The 17,686-nt window shown below is 39.7% G+C and overlaps 1 protein-coding gene across 1 annotated transcript in view; it reads right to left on the bottom strand.

The window, feature by feature from the left end:
- Positions 1 to 17,686, bottom strand: part of LOC113010403 (receptor-type tyrosine-protein phosphatase N2-like) — a 215,930-nt gene that overhangs the window by 128,585 nt on the left and 69,659 nt on the right. Inside the window, exon 11 of the mRNA XM_026149408.2 lies at positions 10,031 to 10,110. Within this exon, the coding sequence (XP_026005193.1) occupies positions 10,031 to 10,110 (80 nt within the window). The remainder of the gene's footprint in view (positions 1 to 10,030; positions 10,111 to 17,686) is intronic.

The raw sequence follows: 17,686 nt of genomic DNA, 5'->3' as shown, positions 1-17,686 counted from the left end.
TTTCCCTGCTTAGCTCTTAAAATATTGATCCAATTCTCTCTCTTCAAAGCACTGATTGTGATTCCAAATTCATCTCTAACCAGTCCTTAACAGGCATATCCATCCCCGTTCTACTTTCCAGTGCAGACAGAACCCTGCAGAGCCAAATCTTTGTTAGTAATTTGACTTTTTTTATTCTCTACTCTACAACCAGTTTCTCCTTATCCACCCTCTCCCTTTGTAGGTGAAAGAAATTATGGGGAAAAAGGAGACAGAAGAGAGGCAGACTAAAAAGAACAAGACTGAGAGAGAAACTAAGGGGTGGGGGGTGGGAGTTCGGGTACTTGAGTGCAGTTGTAATCAAGGCCTGTGCACTCAAGAGGGGCCAATCAATCCAACCGTCTGCCTCTACATCTCATCAGGCATCTTGAAGATGGCTAAAAATGAGTTGCTTGGTCCAGGCGGCCTCCTTGGGCCGCTGAGAGAGAGAGAGCTTCAGTAAGGAGTCCATAATAACTGCAGCAGAGGACAGAAAGGTCCTAAAAGTCTGAGCTGCAGTTAGAGCGCAACGAAAAATGACTGACCCCCTGCTGATAGCAGTGTTTACTGCCACAGAATTTTTAGACAGCATAGTTTACTTTAAGGAAAATAGGTAAAATGCAGTCTGGGAAAAAAGCAAATCTTGGAATAATGAAAGATTAATTATGTGGTCAGTAAAATGGCATACAAATGTTGTGTTTGACTGATTATTCCATTCATGTTCAGTTTCCTACAGTATGTCAAACCAAGTTGATTTGAATATTTTCATAATTTCCAATTTACTGTGTGTTTTCTACATATGACCTCTGTACAGCTGTTGTTACACATTATAATAAGAATAAAAATGTCTTCTTGCTTTGTGTTTCCCAGAATGTCCCCATCATGTTTACCTCTGGGGCAGAACATTCAAGCTACTGTCCTCTGACTTCAGTTGGGATGACACGTCCAGTGTGCCTGCAACGACTCAAGGATCAGCAACTTTCGCCTAACGAATAAAAGACCACTGGTTCAATCCCAAGAGGAGACAAGAAGCCATTTTGAGTTGTGTTAAGAAGAGGATCTATGTAAAGACTCTGTCGAACATGCAGAACATGCTGTTGTGACCTTTTGTAAATAAAGCACTGGAAAGTAGTTTTGACTACATACAGGAGGAATGCTCAATAAGCTTGAGTATTAGAACCACAATAGCAGTACAATAGCAAAAATAATATATGCTGTATGCCTGCATCTTCCACAGATGCAAATGAAATCATTTTAACGTTTCATTTTTTCACAGTTTGAATCACTGGTAAGGATATGTCAGCTATTAGCATATTAGCATAAAAATGATGGGAAAAAAAGCGATAAGAACTTAGAACAAAAGCGACTGTCGCTGTCGACACTAAGAGAAAATTCCACTTTTCACTCTAACATTTCAAAAACCTGTAATTTTGCAAAATTGCAGGTACGCTACGTTGTACATTATGGCAGAAAGGAACTTTAAACTAAGACAAAAAAAAACCAGTAGGATGAAGAGGTGATAATTAGGAGCAGTCATCAGACAGACACAGTCATTAAATCTGAGGATATTAAGAAAATTCTATCAGATGATTTTACTCCCATCCATTCAGGTTTTAAAAAATGTATATTAAATTATTCAATCCTAGTGCTAACAAGTTTTTGGAAAGGTTCACCCTTGTTCTTCCGCTCAACTGGGATTACAGAGTTACTGGGCTATAAATTACAGGCTTTGCAGTAGCATTTAAATTAGGTAATAAATAAAATATGAACCCAAGAAGCACGCTGATACTGTCCTGTCATTTTGGATGTAAAAGATAAGGGCTGTAATAGCCTTTTCACATCTGAAAAAAAGGCGTATATTTGATGTGTGTGTAGGTGGACTCTATATCTGCATCTGTTTCGGGTCTCAGACCTGTCACTGGTTTCCTGAAAAGCAGGGACACGAATGGCACAAATAACAAATTATCGTTCGAAAGTGTGAGAGCTGCAGCAGAGTTTAACACTCCCACATATCACGTACAAAAATGCCTCAGCACAGCCAACAGAAGCCCTCTCCTTCCACCACAGCTCTGTAGCTGAAGGGATGATGTAAAAGTGATGCAAGCACGAAGCCAGCTTCACTACAAGGTGGCCATCTGGGAGAGGTCTGCCAACCCCGCAGTCAACGTCAGGAGCCGAGGCCAACTCGCAGAGATCCTGCCAGCTGCGGGAGTGGGAGAGAAGGGTTGGAGGTGCCAGCAGGCCAGTGCCAGCATTGGGGAAATCAGGCCGGCTGCTTGGCTGAGTAGCTGGCAGGGTGGCTGCACGGTTGGCTCGGGGATCACGTTGCACCACTGTGCAAACTAGAGCTCGGCAAAACACCTGTGTCCTCCCTCCCCTCCTCTCTGCTCGACGGTAGGACTCACAGATGATTGCAAAGCTCCAGAGGACAGTGTACAGCTCTCTGCTCCCTCTGAAGTCGAACCAAAATAACCACAGGTGACTCTGGAACGGCAGGGGAGTGTGCAAGCTTTTTAAAGCTCGGATGAGGCATCTTGCAATTTCACAGAACGCCTACAGCTCTGTTGTGATGACAGGCGACGAGGCAAAATGCATGGCGCGGTATCACAGAAAATTGCATCACTAAACACCAGCACACACCTCACATTTTCCCTTTTTTGATCCCCCCCTCCCCTCCCCTCTTTGCCAACAGGTGAGAGAACTTCCACAATCGATTAGCCTTCGGCTTGTGATGAAAACTGATTAGCAGGTGAGCTGCAATGAGGTTAACGGAAATAGATTTGCCTACTTCTGCAGGGCACAGAGAGACTGCTGGACAGATCCCAGTGCCCAAGCTGTTTCCAATGCAATCACATTGCCAATCAATGGGAACAATTAAAGAAGTTCCACACTGTGATGGCGATGACATAAAATCAGTCACTACTGTTAACAATGACAATGCATATGTCAATTTTGACCGTAACACTTCCTCTCTGCAATCATGCATCATGTCAGAAACAAGCAGGTCATATCAGAGCAGTGAGAACAGATTGATTTACCACAATATTATAATCAGGACTGCAATTTATTGATTTACACAAAATCCACATAAGGTGGTTCGAATCGACAAAGAAAAAAGAAAACATTGAAGCCACGTCTTTTTAACAATCAATTTAAATACAAGGCAAGTAGTCTACCTTGAGAGACAGTTGATGCGAAGGCAGCACAACAGAGTTGACAATTTCCAGGCATGCAATTTGCGGAGGAATGGTAATGGTGATGGTGATGATGATGACGACCTTTGAAAGGCAGTGTTGGAGAAGCACTCTGCAGCTCTAAGAGATAACTTTAAATTGTCCATAATCACAGGATCTGGGAGCGTATAAGCTGACAAAGTCACAGAAAGACATCTAGCAGTACAGCAACGCACAATTTGACCACATTACTTAGGCATAATTACAGATACATTTCCTCACTATGTTATGACACACAAACACTTGCATGGAACTGGTGCTACGAGAGGGAAAAGGGAGTACTCGACTGCAGTCTGAGGTCTGAGGGCTTGCACATCAATAACAAGGCAAAGTGAGGTAGATGAAACACATTACTTTGACCTAAAGAGCTCAGTAATTACATTTGGCATTTTGACAAGTGTTTAGCTGCAGTGAAGGTCAGTCCTGTCAGCGAACGAGATCTATGCTAATCCAGTCAGACGGAAGAAAACCAGGAGACAAAAAGTCGAGCGAAGGAAAGCTCCGACGCAAACAACGCCTTTGTGAAAGTAACATAAACCCTTCCTCCACCCAGTCGTCAGGATCTGTTTTGAAGCTCTGTGACAGAAAGATATCAGCTGTCGGGATAAGGGTGAAGCTGCTTCCTCCTCTACAGCGGCCAGAACAATTTCCGCTTACTAAATAGCCACTTTATTATCATGCCGATACACCGTCGATTTAATTTGATAAAATATTAAATTTGCTGTACTGTTAATGTGATTAAGGCTTGATGTATAGAAAATACCCTTAACATCTGCGTCTGACTTTAATTTGGTTCTCGTGTGCTGCAATTAATACTGTTTGAAAAGGCTGGGAGAAGCAGGCAAATGTTCCAGGGTCCTGCATTATAACCAAATATCAAAGCAGTTTAAATATCCGCTTCGGTGAAATGGGTCGCCATGCCTGCTACAGAGTACGCCGACTGAAAGAGCTGCATGCTGTTGCCCAGCACTTGAGGAGCATTTATGGTGGAGTACAAAGTGTCCACGCTGGCACTTCTGATGTGAGTTCATCAGAACGAAATAAGTCTCGAAACAATGATTCAGAGCAGAATCAGGAAATATCAGATCACTTTTGATGCAGCTTTGGTAGACATGCATTGCACACTCTAAAATAAAACAACAAGCTTTTACTTTCTAGCTAGAGGACATCTGACATCTGAAGAAAAGATTATTGAGCATGTTTGCAAATGAAAACATTTTTGCCATCACATTTGAATGCATTGGTCAGGCTGTGAAGGGTTAATGTTGTGTTTCCTAGTGAAACTAAGCTGTTCAGCAACTAAAACTAAATTAAACTGAATGTAAAACAAAATTTTAAAAAGTTTTAAGTAATTGGCCCAAACTTTAAGCAAGGTTCTCTATTTAACATACTCGTGTAATAAATTTCAGTTATATGTTATATATGGGAAAAATGTTCTTTACAAGAAATAATTATTTCACATAATGATCAATATTTTCTCCCATTTTAACTCATAGTGACCTCCGTCAGGAAATTTACATGTCAACACACAAACCATCCTTCTGAGATAAAAGCAAAACACTGAGCAGCCACCTATTGTCTGCAGCTAACAAAGCAGGCTTCCTTTCACTTAAAAAAGGGGGGAAAGTGATGGCAGAAGAGTCTAAACCTGACCACTATCAACAGAAGCTGTCCTAACAGTGAACAATCACTGAGACTGCAAAGCTTTTCGGCATGTGTGAGTAACTATCTTCACACCAACAGGCATTATTAGCATGTAGGCAAAAACAACTGCTGGCAGAATAAAAAAAGAGAGTAGAAGTCAAGCGAACAGACGGTGAAGGATCAGGCTATCTCAGCTGCTCTCCTTCTGCTTTAAGTGCTAATTGAGCTGCCCGCTGTCCTGACCCTGACCCCCGGCCTATTCACAGGGTCCCGTTCTCACGACCGTGACGCACCGCTGCAAGTAGCCCCTGGGTCCTCCCGCCCACCCTCGGCCGGACAATGAGGGTCACCACCTCGCTGCCCACCATCTTGACATCCACCCCCACGTTTGACAATGGCCTCCGGTGGCCTCGGAGTCTTTCACAATGGATGGGCGCCCATGACAGAAGTGGTAACGTGGCTTCTTAAAATGCAACAACAGGTCTGGATAGCCTGACTGCACTAATCGGACCTTTTGGCACCCAGGGGCCGAGGTCAGAACCAATCCAGTGTAAGAAAAACAGGATCCAAGAGATTAGCTTTAAAAGATTTTTACATAATACAATTTAACTTAAGTATGTTTTTTTTTCCAATTACATCTACTTGAGATTCAAAATATTTTACAATTTTTTTTTTTTACATTTTATAGGCTTATAAAGTCACTTGTAACACCTACTAATATCATCTCTTTTATTTATGTGTATTTATGTGTCAGGAGAACCATGTAGTATAATCTGATGATTTGGCCACTGGGGCAAAAGCTAATTTTGGGGGATTTCCAGCAACCATAGCAGCCAAATTTTGTCACTTGTCACAAACAAAATTAGAAGGTAACTCATTAAACGTCAGGCAAATGTCCAGTGGGTGTTAGTAAATGTTCTGTGAGTGGATTCTTTACCTGCGTGCAGAATAAATGCTGCTCAAGTGTGAGCGGTTAATAGGCAGACTCACTACGGCAACCAAAAGTCCCGATGGACATGTCGACATGTCCATCTACTTACAGAGGCTAATGCATCAGTCACAAAACAGCAACCATATTACGATAATGCTTAAAAGAAAATTGCAGAATTTTGGTGCAGTGTTCTTTTTGTAAATATAAACTCTTACAACCCCAATAACACACCTTATTCTTATGCCATCTTCATATTTATGCTGTTTTCTTCTGTAAATGAATAATAGAACAGACAGTAAAACTTAAAAGAAGTGGATTTACACACCTGGCTATGCCTGAGTGGTTTTATTAATGAAGTGGAAATGAGAATGGAAAATTGCAACTCTAAAAGGAATAAATGATTTTTTTCCTCATGCAAAATGTTTAATTTATGTAGTTATGTAGCTGCCTATGCTTGAAAAAAAAAATTTTTTTTAAATGTAATCATAAAAAATGAGAGTTTAAATGTTAAAATCTAAAATAATGAATGAAGTTAGTGTGATTAGCTTATCAGGTTTGAGTTGATATGGTTGATTTTTATTTGATATTCTCTCGTTTGATTCGATTTTTCAAACCTTTGAATATCTCCTCCGTCAGTTTTCAGCGTTCTCATGATTCAATTGTGGATATTCAAATTACCCAGAGCAGCACATGCACTCTACAGCCCACATTAAACGATGTGAATCCTCCTTTCACCATAATTTTTGTGCTTTAAACATCTTTCTGGCAAACAAATGAGGTCTTCGCACAGATTTGATCAAATAAAACGGAACGATTTTAAACACAGCTGCCATAAGCCTTCAACCTAAACACAAGAATTTGTGACAGAGGAGATGGAAGTCCACTCTCTCCCCTCTGCTGCTGTGTGACTATAAACGATGATAAAACGACGTCATTACAATGGCCGTGTAAAGCTTAATGTTTCAGAAAAGCACTATAAGCCACGGCTAGAGGGGATAATGTACGCTTTGGGATGGATTGATATTCTAGTTGAATATGACAAACGACACTTTAAAGATGGCCCGCCCACACTATTGCACTTTAGCTGAGAGGACGCCGTATTTCATTTCAAGCACGTTCTGTCAAATGTTTGCATTAATAACAATCGAGTCTCATCCGTGACCCCGCAGAGCCACCGGGCGCGGCGGGCGGGAAATGAGAACGCCAACAATAGCACTTAAAAACAGGAGAGAAGCCGTTGCATAATCAGCGTGTGCGTCTGTGTATGGTTGGGGTAAAAAGAAACGTAAAAGCATGTGCCCATGCAAGGAGGTGGGTTTGCAATTATCAAGCAGGATAAGAACTAAAAATAAAATACTCATTTAGGTTACTTTAACTTACTTTGGTCCGATTTCCTACTGTGGGTGATATTTGCATGTGTGTGAACTGGACCCAAGGAGTATCAGGAATGTCCCCTCTCTCCCTCTCCCTCTGGACTGACAGCTTAGCTAATGGCAAACATTCCTTCTTTCTTTATTCCCCACTTCATCAACACCTTCGCCTCATTACTGTGAGTCACACACTGTAGTCTGCTGAACACACACACGCACACTCTCACACACCTTCACAATGTCTCTTCCCCTGAATTACACTGTGATAGAGAGTTCCTCTCCATGTGACAGAACAGCTTGAACCGAGTCGTTTTGAGTCACAGGATCTTGAAACAAAATCAGGTGGAACTTCCTTTGTGTGCTTTGGAAAGCAGAAGGTGGTAGACAACAAATTTCTGCTGATAACGAGCGACTTTGCACTCACAACGCCGCCCTTGTGAAAACATTTACACACCTGATTTCTGCTTGTTTTAATCTTCTCCACAATCAACAGAAATTACACCTATTATGATATTAGCAATAGTCACAACTGATGATTTTGCATTTATTACCATTTTTCTAAACAGAGTTCTGTGTTAAACTGTGCAAATTAGGCAAAGATCAGACTCCACATCAAGCTTCCATATTCAATCCATCAATGCTATCCAACAAACCAGCCTGGTTTCACAGGGAAAAAAAGTCAGGTGACTATGACCTCTCAACTTTAGAATGCATAGAAATGATTTGTAATGTGTTCACATTATGTGCAGCCACCACAGAAACAAGATTCAATTAGGGCGTTTGTTGTCTTGGACACACAAATTGGCTGGTTCATACGAGGTAGCGGCACAAAAGACCAATAAAATTAGCAGTGGCGGGGGTGGAGCTGCTAAAAACAAAGAGTTGCACTCTGGAGACTGGGATATGAGTCTCCTGTTGGACCACTGAGGCAATCTTGTCAATATTTCAGTGATTATTAGAATTATTCAAACACCTGAACCATTTCGTTCAGCTTAGACACTGAAACTAGCTGATGAAGGTCAGGAAAGAACATTTTGGGGCAGACTTACCTGAGCTGAAACACAGTGGTAAAGAGAAAAAACAGCACCATTTTCCATAGGCCACCTACTGTGATTGTTGTGTAAAATATGTGATGGTGTTGTCACCCCCACCTGAGATGGTACTCCTTATACTGGCGACAAAGACCTCGGAGGAGAAGCTTTTACCTTTAAGCGGTGACGGCATCTAACCCATTACTCATTTGAACCCATTATGTGCCACCTCCGTTTAGTGCATGTGAAGAGTTTGTGGCAATTTTTACATTTTTCGATTAAAAATAAAACACTGGTTCCTTCAGCATCGATTAATAAATCCTTCACGAAGGTAAATGTCTTTTTTTTTTTTAATCGTGAGCTGTGATTGCCGTTTTTTTTATACAGAGATCCTGTAGAACCTTTGGTTTGCTACCTGAGTCCCTCTTCCACACGGAAAAATTCACTTTATACCAGTGTTCTTACTTGAAATGTTCTTAATTCTTATGATGTTGACTCTTTAACTAAAAGTAAATAATCTCTCTCGGTGTGAGTTCCAAAAAGTAAAATGTGATGTATGGTTGTAAGTGCGTCATTTTGAACATTTTGGAGGAGGTGACTCATGCATTATTCCTCCAACTTACTTGCAGTCAGTCTAATGTGTGTGAGCATGTTCAGGGAAAGCTAAATGTGAGAGAGAAAGGTACAAAGGCAGCAGATGGTAATTTTAGCAGAGGCAAGTAGGGGCAAAATTAGGCTCCCTATTGTATTTTTACTTCTTTAATGAGATGTATTTCTTGAAAAAAAAAAAGTTTGTGGAGAAACATACCTGTTAGGAACAGCTAGAAACTGCAAACAAGTGGCACATTAACGAGCAAGTCAAAGGAAGTTTAAGCTTTACACAGAAATCTGCTTATGCATCTTCAGAATCTGAAGGCAAGAAAAAAAAAATGTACTGGCTGATCTCCTGCTATGTACTGACTCATTAACTCTACTGCAGTTGTACCTTTTAGTTATTTATAGGATACTAATTGTCCATCTTATTATGTCCCATTTAACATTTAATTATGCAAACAGGGAAACCATCAGCTATCATCTGACGGGTTGATAGTTTTGTATGGCAGACTGCATGTATCGCCATGGCTACTCCATAGCCTGCTACCAAGTTATAAATCATGCATAAGTCACTAGCCCAGGGTTCTTAGAACAACCTGGCATTAAACAAGTAGTGTACAGTTGGTATTTTAAGCTTTTTATCCAAAAACAGCAACATGCTGAAGCCCTTTGATGCTTTATTACAGCAACATTTAGTATAACCATGTTAATCATGCTGGTTGGTTGGCTTTAAAGTTGTCCAAAAGCTGATTCTTCCTTGTGAGAAAACTTCTGTTTTTTTCTTTGTGTGGCATTAATGAAATAACTCATTCTCCAAACACAACAAATATCTGGTGTCCCGGTCTTGTTTTTTTCTAGCTTGTTTATTTAGGCACATATCCAACTCTTCGGATGGATTTCCATGATGGAGGCAAACATGGCTGCTTGAAGATTTGTAACAAAACAGAAAACCCAGCTGGCTTTCTTTCAAAATGGACCAGTACCAAATACTTAGCCAAAGTGAACACAAAGGAATTGAATAACTTGCCACAAAGTGCCTGCGTGGATGTGGCAGAATACTCAGTAGGAAAAAAAAAGAATTCTTGGAGGAGTCATAAGTTTTGAAAAATGTTCATCTGGGGCCTCAGGTGCAGCAGCAAGCCAATGATAATGGGTTGTCTTTCCCTCTGTCAGTATAAAGACAACATTACTCAGCCAAGGAGAACCTACCAGCCACGTTGGCCACATCTGCGGTGCTGACGTTCTGAGCGTTGGGACTCACTTTGAAGGTCACAGCCGGGCCCACCACCCTGTGAAAGACACACATACACACATTTAGAAGCTTTACAAAAGGCATCTTCTGAATCTATTTCCCTTGGCGGCTAGGTGTTGTTTTTCAGACACCCGCAGATAAGAAGTTTTGCTCATTAAAGCTCAGCCATACATGCACTTGAGAGAAAAAAAAAATGCTTCAACCTGTGGCGATCCTTTAGGCTGCTGCAATCCCCATCACCACAGCGAGATAACCTCTTGAATCTCAATGTAATGCGCCCACTGGCATTTAAGCACGCAAGGAAATGAAGAAAGGAGAATCAGGATACTCTGATACGTGATTCTCAGAAGAGCAAACACATTTCCAGCTGCCTGGTTTATAATACATTTACATTTTGATTCAATATATGGTGACTGTGATGCACTTTGCCATGATAGATGTAAATTCAAGGGGACAGGAACTAAGAGGTAAAAACAAAGGCAAGAATATGAGCAGAAAAAGAAGCAAAAGACATATGTAGTCCTTTTTAGGGTGCTTTGGAAAGAGCTTTTTTTACCCTGTTCATCCAACATTTATTCCAATAAAGCAGCTTGAATTGAAACACTGAGGGAGAGACGCAGAGAAGCTGGGTGGTCAGAGGCAAAGCGGAGTCTCCCAATGTGATTAACCTTTTGTTTTTCCTGCTGTAATTCAGACTAAAGGCCCAGCAGGAAGATATATTACGAAGTCCCCCACCAGGATGTATTGTGCGCCGCTAAAGGAAGTAACTGCTGCTGTAACAACACTGTTATAAAATATGGTGACATCATTAATGGAGCAGGTCCTATCCTAATGCTGCCGAAAAAAAACGTGTTCAAAGTGGTTTCACATTGATGGATTTAAATTGTTTTCATTGGTGCTTTTGAGTGCATTTTGCAGACTGTGGGGTCGGCCTCTTCTATTATAATAATTAAACTAAAAGGATCAGCAAAATAATTAAGAGAAATGTGCAAAATAAAAGCAGATTCACCTTTTGTACAGAAGCCCACCGCATATAATGTGTCTTGACTCTGTACTCCTTTGTGCTTTGCACTTCTGTACGAAATGCACTGCATGCATAGACCTATTGAACCAATGTTCTCATGCATTTACAAGCGAAATCAATGTAAAAATATAAGATTTGTCTCTAAAAGAGTACATTCTAACACAGTCCATCAGTACAGTGTACAGTACAATTTAGCCAGTCTCTACACTCTAAAAACCTCAAAGTGTTTACTTTTCAAACCTTTGTAAAAGTTGGATGACCAGCCTTCATTTAACATTATCATGAAGTATTTAAAACTGTTATTGTGGGATTTTAATTGGGTTTCTTGAGCCCAGAGGCCAGAATATCAAAGAAAAACATGAAAAGCCCAGACTCATATTCACATGTTGTTTTACATGCAACAGTAATTCTACATTATTTTAACATATAAGCTGCAACGACAACTAATTAGATGAAGTCGAATTAGTAATCCACGCATGTGATAGAAGTGTTCAATAAAAGATGTACATTTACCTTTACTTTTCCACTACACGCTGCCGTGTTTTCACCACGTTACACATATTTGTACTTTCATGTTAACTTAGCAGCCAAAGACACAAAATATTACAAAACGAGTCAGTCTGTCCCAGGAACACCACACAACACAGCAGCTCATTTTTCCGACCATTATTTCTCCTCCGAGGTATGAGGCCGATATATTTGTCACATCTATGAAGTGATTCATCAGCCGGCACAGGCACACTCTCCGTGTGTGATGAAGAGGTAAAATCGCTCATGTTGAGTTGATCACATATCCATCTGTCGGCCTCTGCTACCCAGGGCAGCGCCAGCACAAAGACACCACATTGACTTTGAACCTTGTAAATAACCTTGTCACTCACCGGGCAAAAGAAGCGCACAGGAGGTGATTTTATATCTTCTATTGCTTCAATTTATCATTTTTCAAAAAAAACCCAACATGTATTAACGCAGCTTTTGACACATTGTTTCTGATGATCGCAATGCTAAAAGCTTTTGGCCTTACACCTCGTCTCTCAATCTGTAGAGCAACACACTTTAATATAAACTTGAATCTAACAAGCATCCAGCAGCAGCATCATGATAACTAATTGCAAAGGCAGAGGGAAGGCGGTGGGGGTGGAGGCACTGCAGATATATCTGGTGTGCTAAACTGAAATCAAACACGCTCCCAGCTGAACAAAAGAGTGACAGGGACCCTGACTACATGACTGACAACTGAAGCAAACCCTGTCATACTGTAAGTGCTAAAACATCATTTTAGTCTTTGACTGAAGGAATAACAACACCTGAACGCGCCTGAAGACTGAACCTTAAGAAAATATGTACCTCACTGAAGAGAAACGTAACAAAGTGAGCCTGAAAAGCTAAAATCATATTTTTAAGGTCGGCAAATCTTGAAATAAATCAATAGAACAGTATAAAAACAAACAAATTTAGTGATTAAGAAATGTAAAAGCTTACACAGTACTTTACACACTGAATGACTTTAATGCTCTAGATAACATTTAAAGCCATCACATCATTCAGATGAAAACAACAAACAGCACTATATATTTAAATGATGTGACCATAAATACTAGAAATAGCCAACAACAACAAGAAACTCTAAAAATAAAGTGCAATAGAAACATTTGTTGTTGTAGAAAGAAAGAAGTGCATTTCTGTTTAAAAAATAAAACCCTTATTGTGCAGGATATGATACTTCTCTGCAGTAGTCAGAGAAGTACACAGACTTTTTAGTCAGCTGACTTTTAAAATTTAAGAGTTATGAGCAGTCGCATTTGTCAGGATTCAGTTCAAAGAGGGAACCTAAGAGACCAGAGACTACAAAAATAATAATAATAATAATAATAATAATAATAATAACAACAGGGGGGAAAAAAGAAACTAGCTAAGCACAAGAACACAGAGAACTTGAAAGGAACTGTAGCAGGTGACCTGACATAACACAGAGAGAATCAGGACTACTTTACATTATTACACAACTATGACTACAACTATTAAGGGCGAAAACCACAATGCCAGAAAACACAAAGAACTAAAATCATTCGCCGAAAAAATATAAAGGAAAAGAAACTCAAACCTACAAATGTGTGGACCACATGCTTAAAAACACTTTGGAAATAGAGCTGGTGTTAACTTGTTGTTTTTACTGTCCATTTACTTAGAACGCACAAATTTACAATCATGCTCAGATGTGTCAGAGTCAAGTCAAACTATATGAACAGCTCCAGTTTCACCATCAAGAGTAATGACATTAATATAATGACTTTTTTTAAAGACAAGAAAAAAAAAAATTGCATACAGACCATAATACACACTGAAATGTATATGCATATCGAACATGAAGTGATAACGAGTTGGATTATTTTAGCACAGAAAAAGGACTGTGGAAGGACTCTGCAGGACAGAAGCTGCAGATTAAAGTTTATATGGTGTGTGAGTTTTCTGTCAAGTGCCCAAGGGGTAAATAAGATAGAGGTATTTCATTTGAACCTTAATGTTCACAGTTGGAGGAAAAGAAAGTGTCGGCTTTTGAACGCATTCACTATTATTTGAGTTATTATTTCACTTTGCTTGCTTTGAGGGAGACACATCCTTTGTGATTTTGTTGATTTGTGCCAAACGCTGTGACAGTTCTTAAAAAGGTATGATATAAAATATGATACAAAACACTAAGTGTTCACACCTATGGCCTCAGTTTGTATCCAGTCTGTCATCATCATCATCATCATCATCATCCTCACATCCAGACAGTTCAGGCCCACTCTCTCCTCCTAGTGGCAGCTCTTAGATATGGACCTTCAGCTCAGACACAGACATTACATCACCCAGACCCTCATGTTTCAATAAAATAAATAATTTTTTTTAAACCTCTAGTCTACACTCACTGATGGTTACACAAGAGCCATCATTATTCGGCAGCCAGCTACAGTCAAAGGCTCCGAGAAGCCACCCACATCAGCACTTCCCTCCCGCTCACCGCGTTGCCCTCAACCACTACCAGGCCAACGTGGCAGCTAAAAACATTTCCAAGGCCGTTTTGCTGAAAGTGCTCACCGTCAGTATTATCTAATCAGTATTGAATTGTTCCAAATGAAATGTAAGGGTGTGAGTCACTCTCCAGGTTTGTTTTGTGTCCTGGCACAGTGTGTAGGCTCACTTTTATGATTCATACGTTGCCAGTGTTGGAAGTTTTGCTGGAGGCTCGTCGAACCGCTGCTGATCTCTGGCTGCAGCCCCGAGAGGAAATTGTTAGAAAAGGGAAGTTTTGTTGTCTTTTCAGTGGCTGAGGTTTCACAGGTCGATGACTACTTTGTTCAGAGATACTTTTGTTGTTTTAATATACGAATCCAATTTCAAAGAAGTCAGGACACTATATACATAGATAAAAAGAGAATGCAATCATTTGCAAATCTCACAAACCTACTGTCAATGGAAAATTGTATTTAGTAGTCAGTATAATCTTTTAGTGATATAAGTTTGCATATGGTAGAATACTGCATGTAGTTATTTGTATTAGGAAATATTCAACCATGTATACTTAGAGGCATATAATTAATTGTGTGTGATCTCTAACAGGCTGCAGGCTTGGGGTGCATCCCAGGAATGCACCCCCACGTCTGGGAGCATGAGAGCTCATACCTTGTTTTATTGTTTTACGGCAGGATTAACGTAGCTATGTCTGTTTTAGTTTAAGTGCTTCTTTACATATAGATGAACTGCTGGACTTCCTCACCATGTTATCTAGGGTGGGGGAGACTACCCCCTTTCCTGACAAAGGATGTACCTTTTGTGCTCTCATGACCCTTTGATCAGCAACACACACACACACACACACACACACACACACACACACACACACACACACACACACCACACACACCTACTGAAGTATAAATAAAGATTGGGGCAGTTTCTTAGTGCGAGTCTCAGTCTGGAGGCTGCCCTTGCTAGCAAGAAGTTCTGTGTGTTTCTCTTCTCTGAGTCTTTACTGAAGAAGTGTTTTAGAATATTTTCCCTAACACCTACATTTTATCCACAGCAGAACACAGGAAACACGCAAATGTTTAAGCTGAGGAAATTCTTTTTGAATTTGATTTCAGAAACTCATGTCAACAAAGTCAGGGCAGGGACATGTTTACATCTGGACATCTGGGACATGATGAGACCAGCTGCTGGACCTGTGGGAGAGCCCAGTTCTACTGGACTCTTCTCCTTCAAAGTCGTGCTGTTGTAATAGCTGCATTATGTGGTCTACCATTGTCTTGCTAAAATATGTAAGTCTTGTCCTGAAAAAGCCATGATCTAGATGGGAGTATATATTGATATAAAACCTCCGTATATCTTTTCAAATGATCTTTCATTGATTTTGCCTTTCCAGATGTGCAAGGTGCTAATTCCATAGGCACTCATGAACCCACAATCTATCAGAGATGCAGGCCTTTGATTGAGGGCTGATAACAAACCAGATGGTGCCTCTCCACTTTAGTCCTGAGGATGGTCCTTTCCATGCTTTCCAAAAAGAACTATACATTTTGATTCATGTGTCCACAGAACAATGATTTCTGAGTCTGTGCAATGAGTTCCATTAAAGAATCATCCTCATTTTTAAATGCAGTCCTACCCAACGATCCAAAGAGTGGCATGGCTCCAATATTGATTTTTGGCTCTCTGCTTAGTGCACAGAGATTTCACCAAGATTCTGTGAATATTTAGATTATGTATCAGAAGATGATAAAATATTTAAAATCTTAACAATTTTATGTTGAGGAACGTTATTCTGAAAATATGTAGACCTTTTTGTCAGATTACAGATACTCTGCCCTCCTTTACTTCAGAGGAACTCTGCCTCTCTAAGATGTTCTTTTTCAATCCAATTTTATTTATTTATACAAATCACAACAACAGTCGCCCCATATTGTAAGGTAGACCCTACAATAATGCATACAGAGAAAACCCCAACAATCATATGACCCCCAATGAGCAAGCACTTTGGCGACAGTGGGAAGGAAAAACTCCCTTTTAACAGGAAGAAACCTCCGGCAGAACCAGGCTGAGAGAGAAGGAAGACAGGATAAAATTTTATACCCAATCATACTACAGACATATTTCGAATTAACCTAATTAGTTGGAACATTTTTCTTCAGCTGTTTCCTTTGAGTACCACTTAATTTTTAAGCCTTTCCTCTGTACCAACCTTTTGAAACGTGTTGCTGCTGTCAAATTTAAAAGGAGCAAATGTTTTTCATGAAATAGTAAAACATCCAGCCTTTTCTGGAATTGGGGCTGTACTAAGCTGCTGAGGCTGTGTAAGGTGTCTGCAGTGTCCCTGCATGGTAAATGGATGAAGTTTGCGCAGTGGATAGAGGTTAGGTGTATGAGGGGCAGATACAGGACTCTGCAAAATAAAGTTAGTTCGTGGAACTAAACATTTAACACCAGCTTCTAATAGCAAACATATTTTTTCTGACAACAAAACAAAAAATGAACCAAAACCAAACCCCCTTTACCGACAACCTGGATAAGGATAAGCGGAAGAGAATAGATGGGAAGTTTTCTACTTTAAAAAAAAAAAAAAAAGTAGAAAACTTCCCATAGAAACAGTTAAGGATTTTTTGCACTTGAACAAACTTCATCAAATATAAACCAAGAAGGATCAAAAGTATTTAAAACCCAGAAGTAGTATTTTTTTAAATTAAGATGGCTCAATAAAGCAGCTGGACATTTCCACAGGTTATAAATTTATATATCACTTAAACATTTGTACTGCTTTAAAAAAAATTATTATTTTTCAAGGATTTTTTTGGTTTAAGGAAACTGACCTGATAGGTGCAGGTTCAGCTAGGCCAGTGCTATATGCCATGTTTGACAGGATATGTAATCTTACAGTTCCTGCTGATACAAATAAAGAAAAAAAATCCTCCCAAGGCTATACAAGTTTTCTCAGAGAACCACAGAACCTCGCTCTGTCCTTCAAACTGATAAAAGCAAATCAGATAATCTATGAAACCCATAATAATACAGCATGTTCTCTCTACCACACTACTGTAACGAGACATTAAGGCAAATAAGAAAAAGCTACAAGTTTATCACCTATACCGACAGCTCAAACAGATAAATACTACAACTGCTATCTCAAATACTTTTATAGCTCAAAGCGAAATAGGGAACTAGAGGGATATTATATCAATTATTTCTAATGCAATATCACATCTTATTTTAGGACTGAGTTTACCTAAATATAATAAATAAAGCTGTTTAAATACCACAATACTTTATAAGGTAAAAAGTATTTGAGGGTAAATTTAAAAGCAGGGATAATTCACTCGTATTTGCATTTGATGGAAAAAACGGTCCCATAAAAGGTGTTCGGATAACTTACAAAGACTGCATACAGAATAAGATGAGATTTCTATCATTAAATGTATGCAATGGGAAATATGATATTGGATACAAGTAAATGGATATTTTTAAACTATCTGCAACCACCAGTTTTTAGTGCGGTTTCAGAGTATGGTGTTGGAAACCACAGGCAGGCTGAGAAATTAGTGTCAGTCTGAGCCCT

The sequence above is a fragment of the Astatotilapia calliptera genome, chromosome 18, assembly GCF_964374335.1.
Source record: "Astatotilapia calliptera chromosome 18, fAstCal68.1, whole genome shotgun sequence".
Lineage (NCBI taxonomy): Eukaryota > Metazoa > Chordata > Actinopteri > Cichliformes > Cichlidae > Astatotilapia > Astatotilapia calliptera.
Note: the sequence above shows the minus strand (reverse complement) of the source record. Positions and strands in the feature narration are given on the sequence as shown.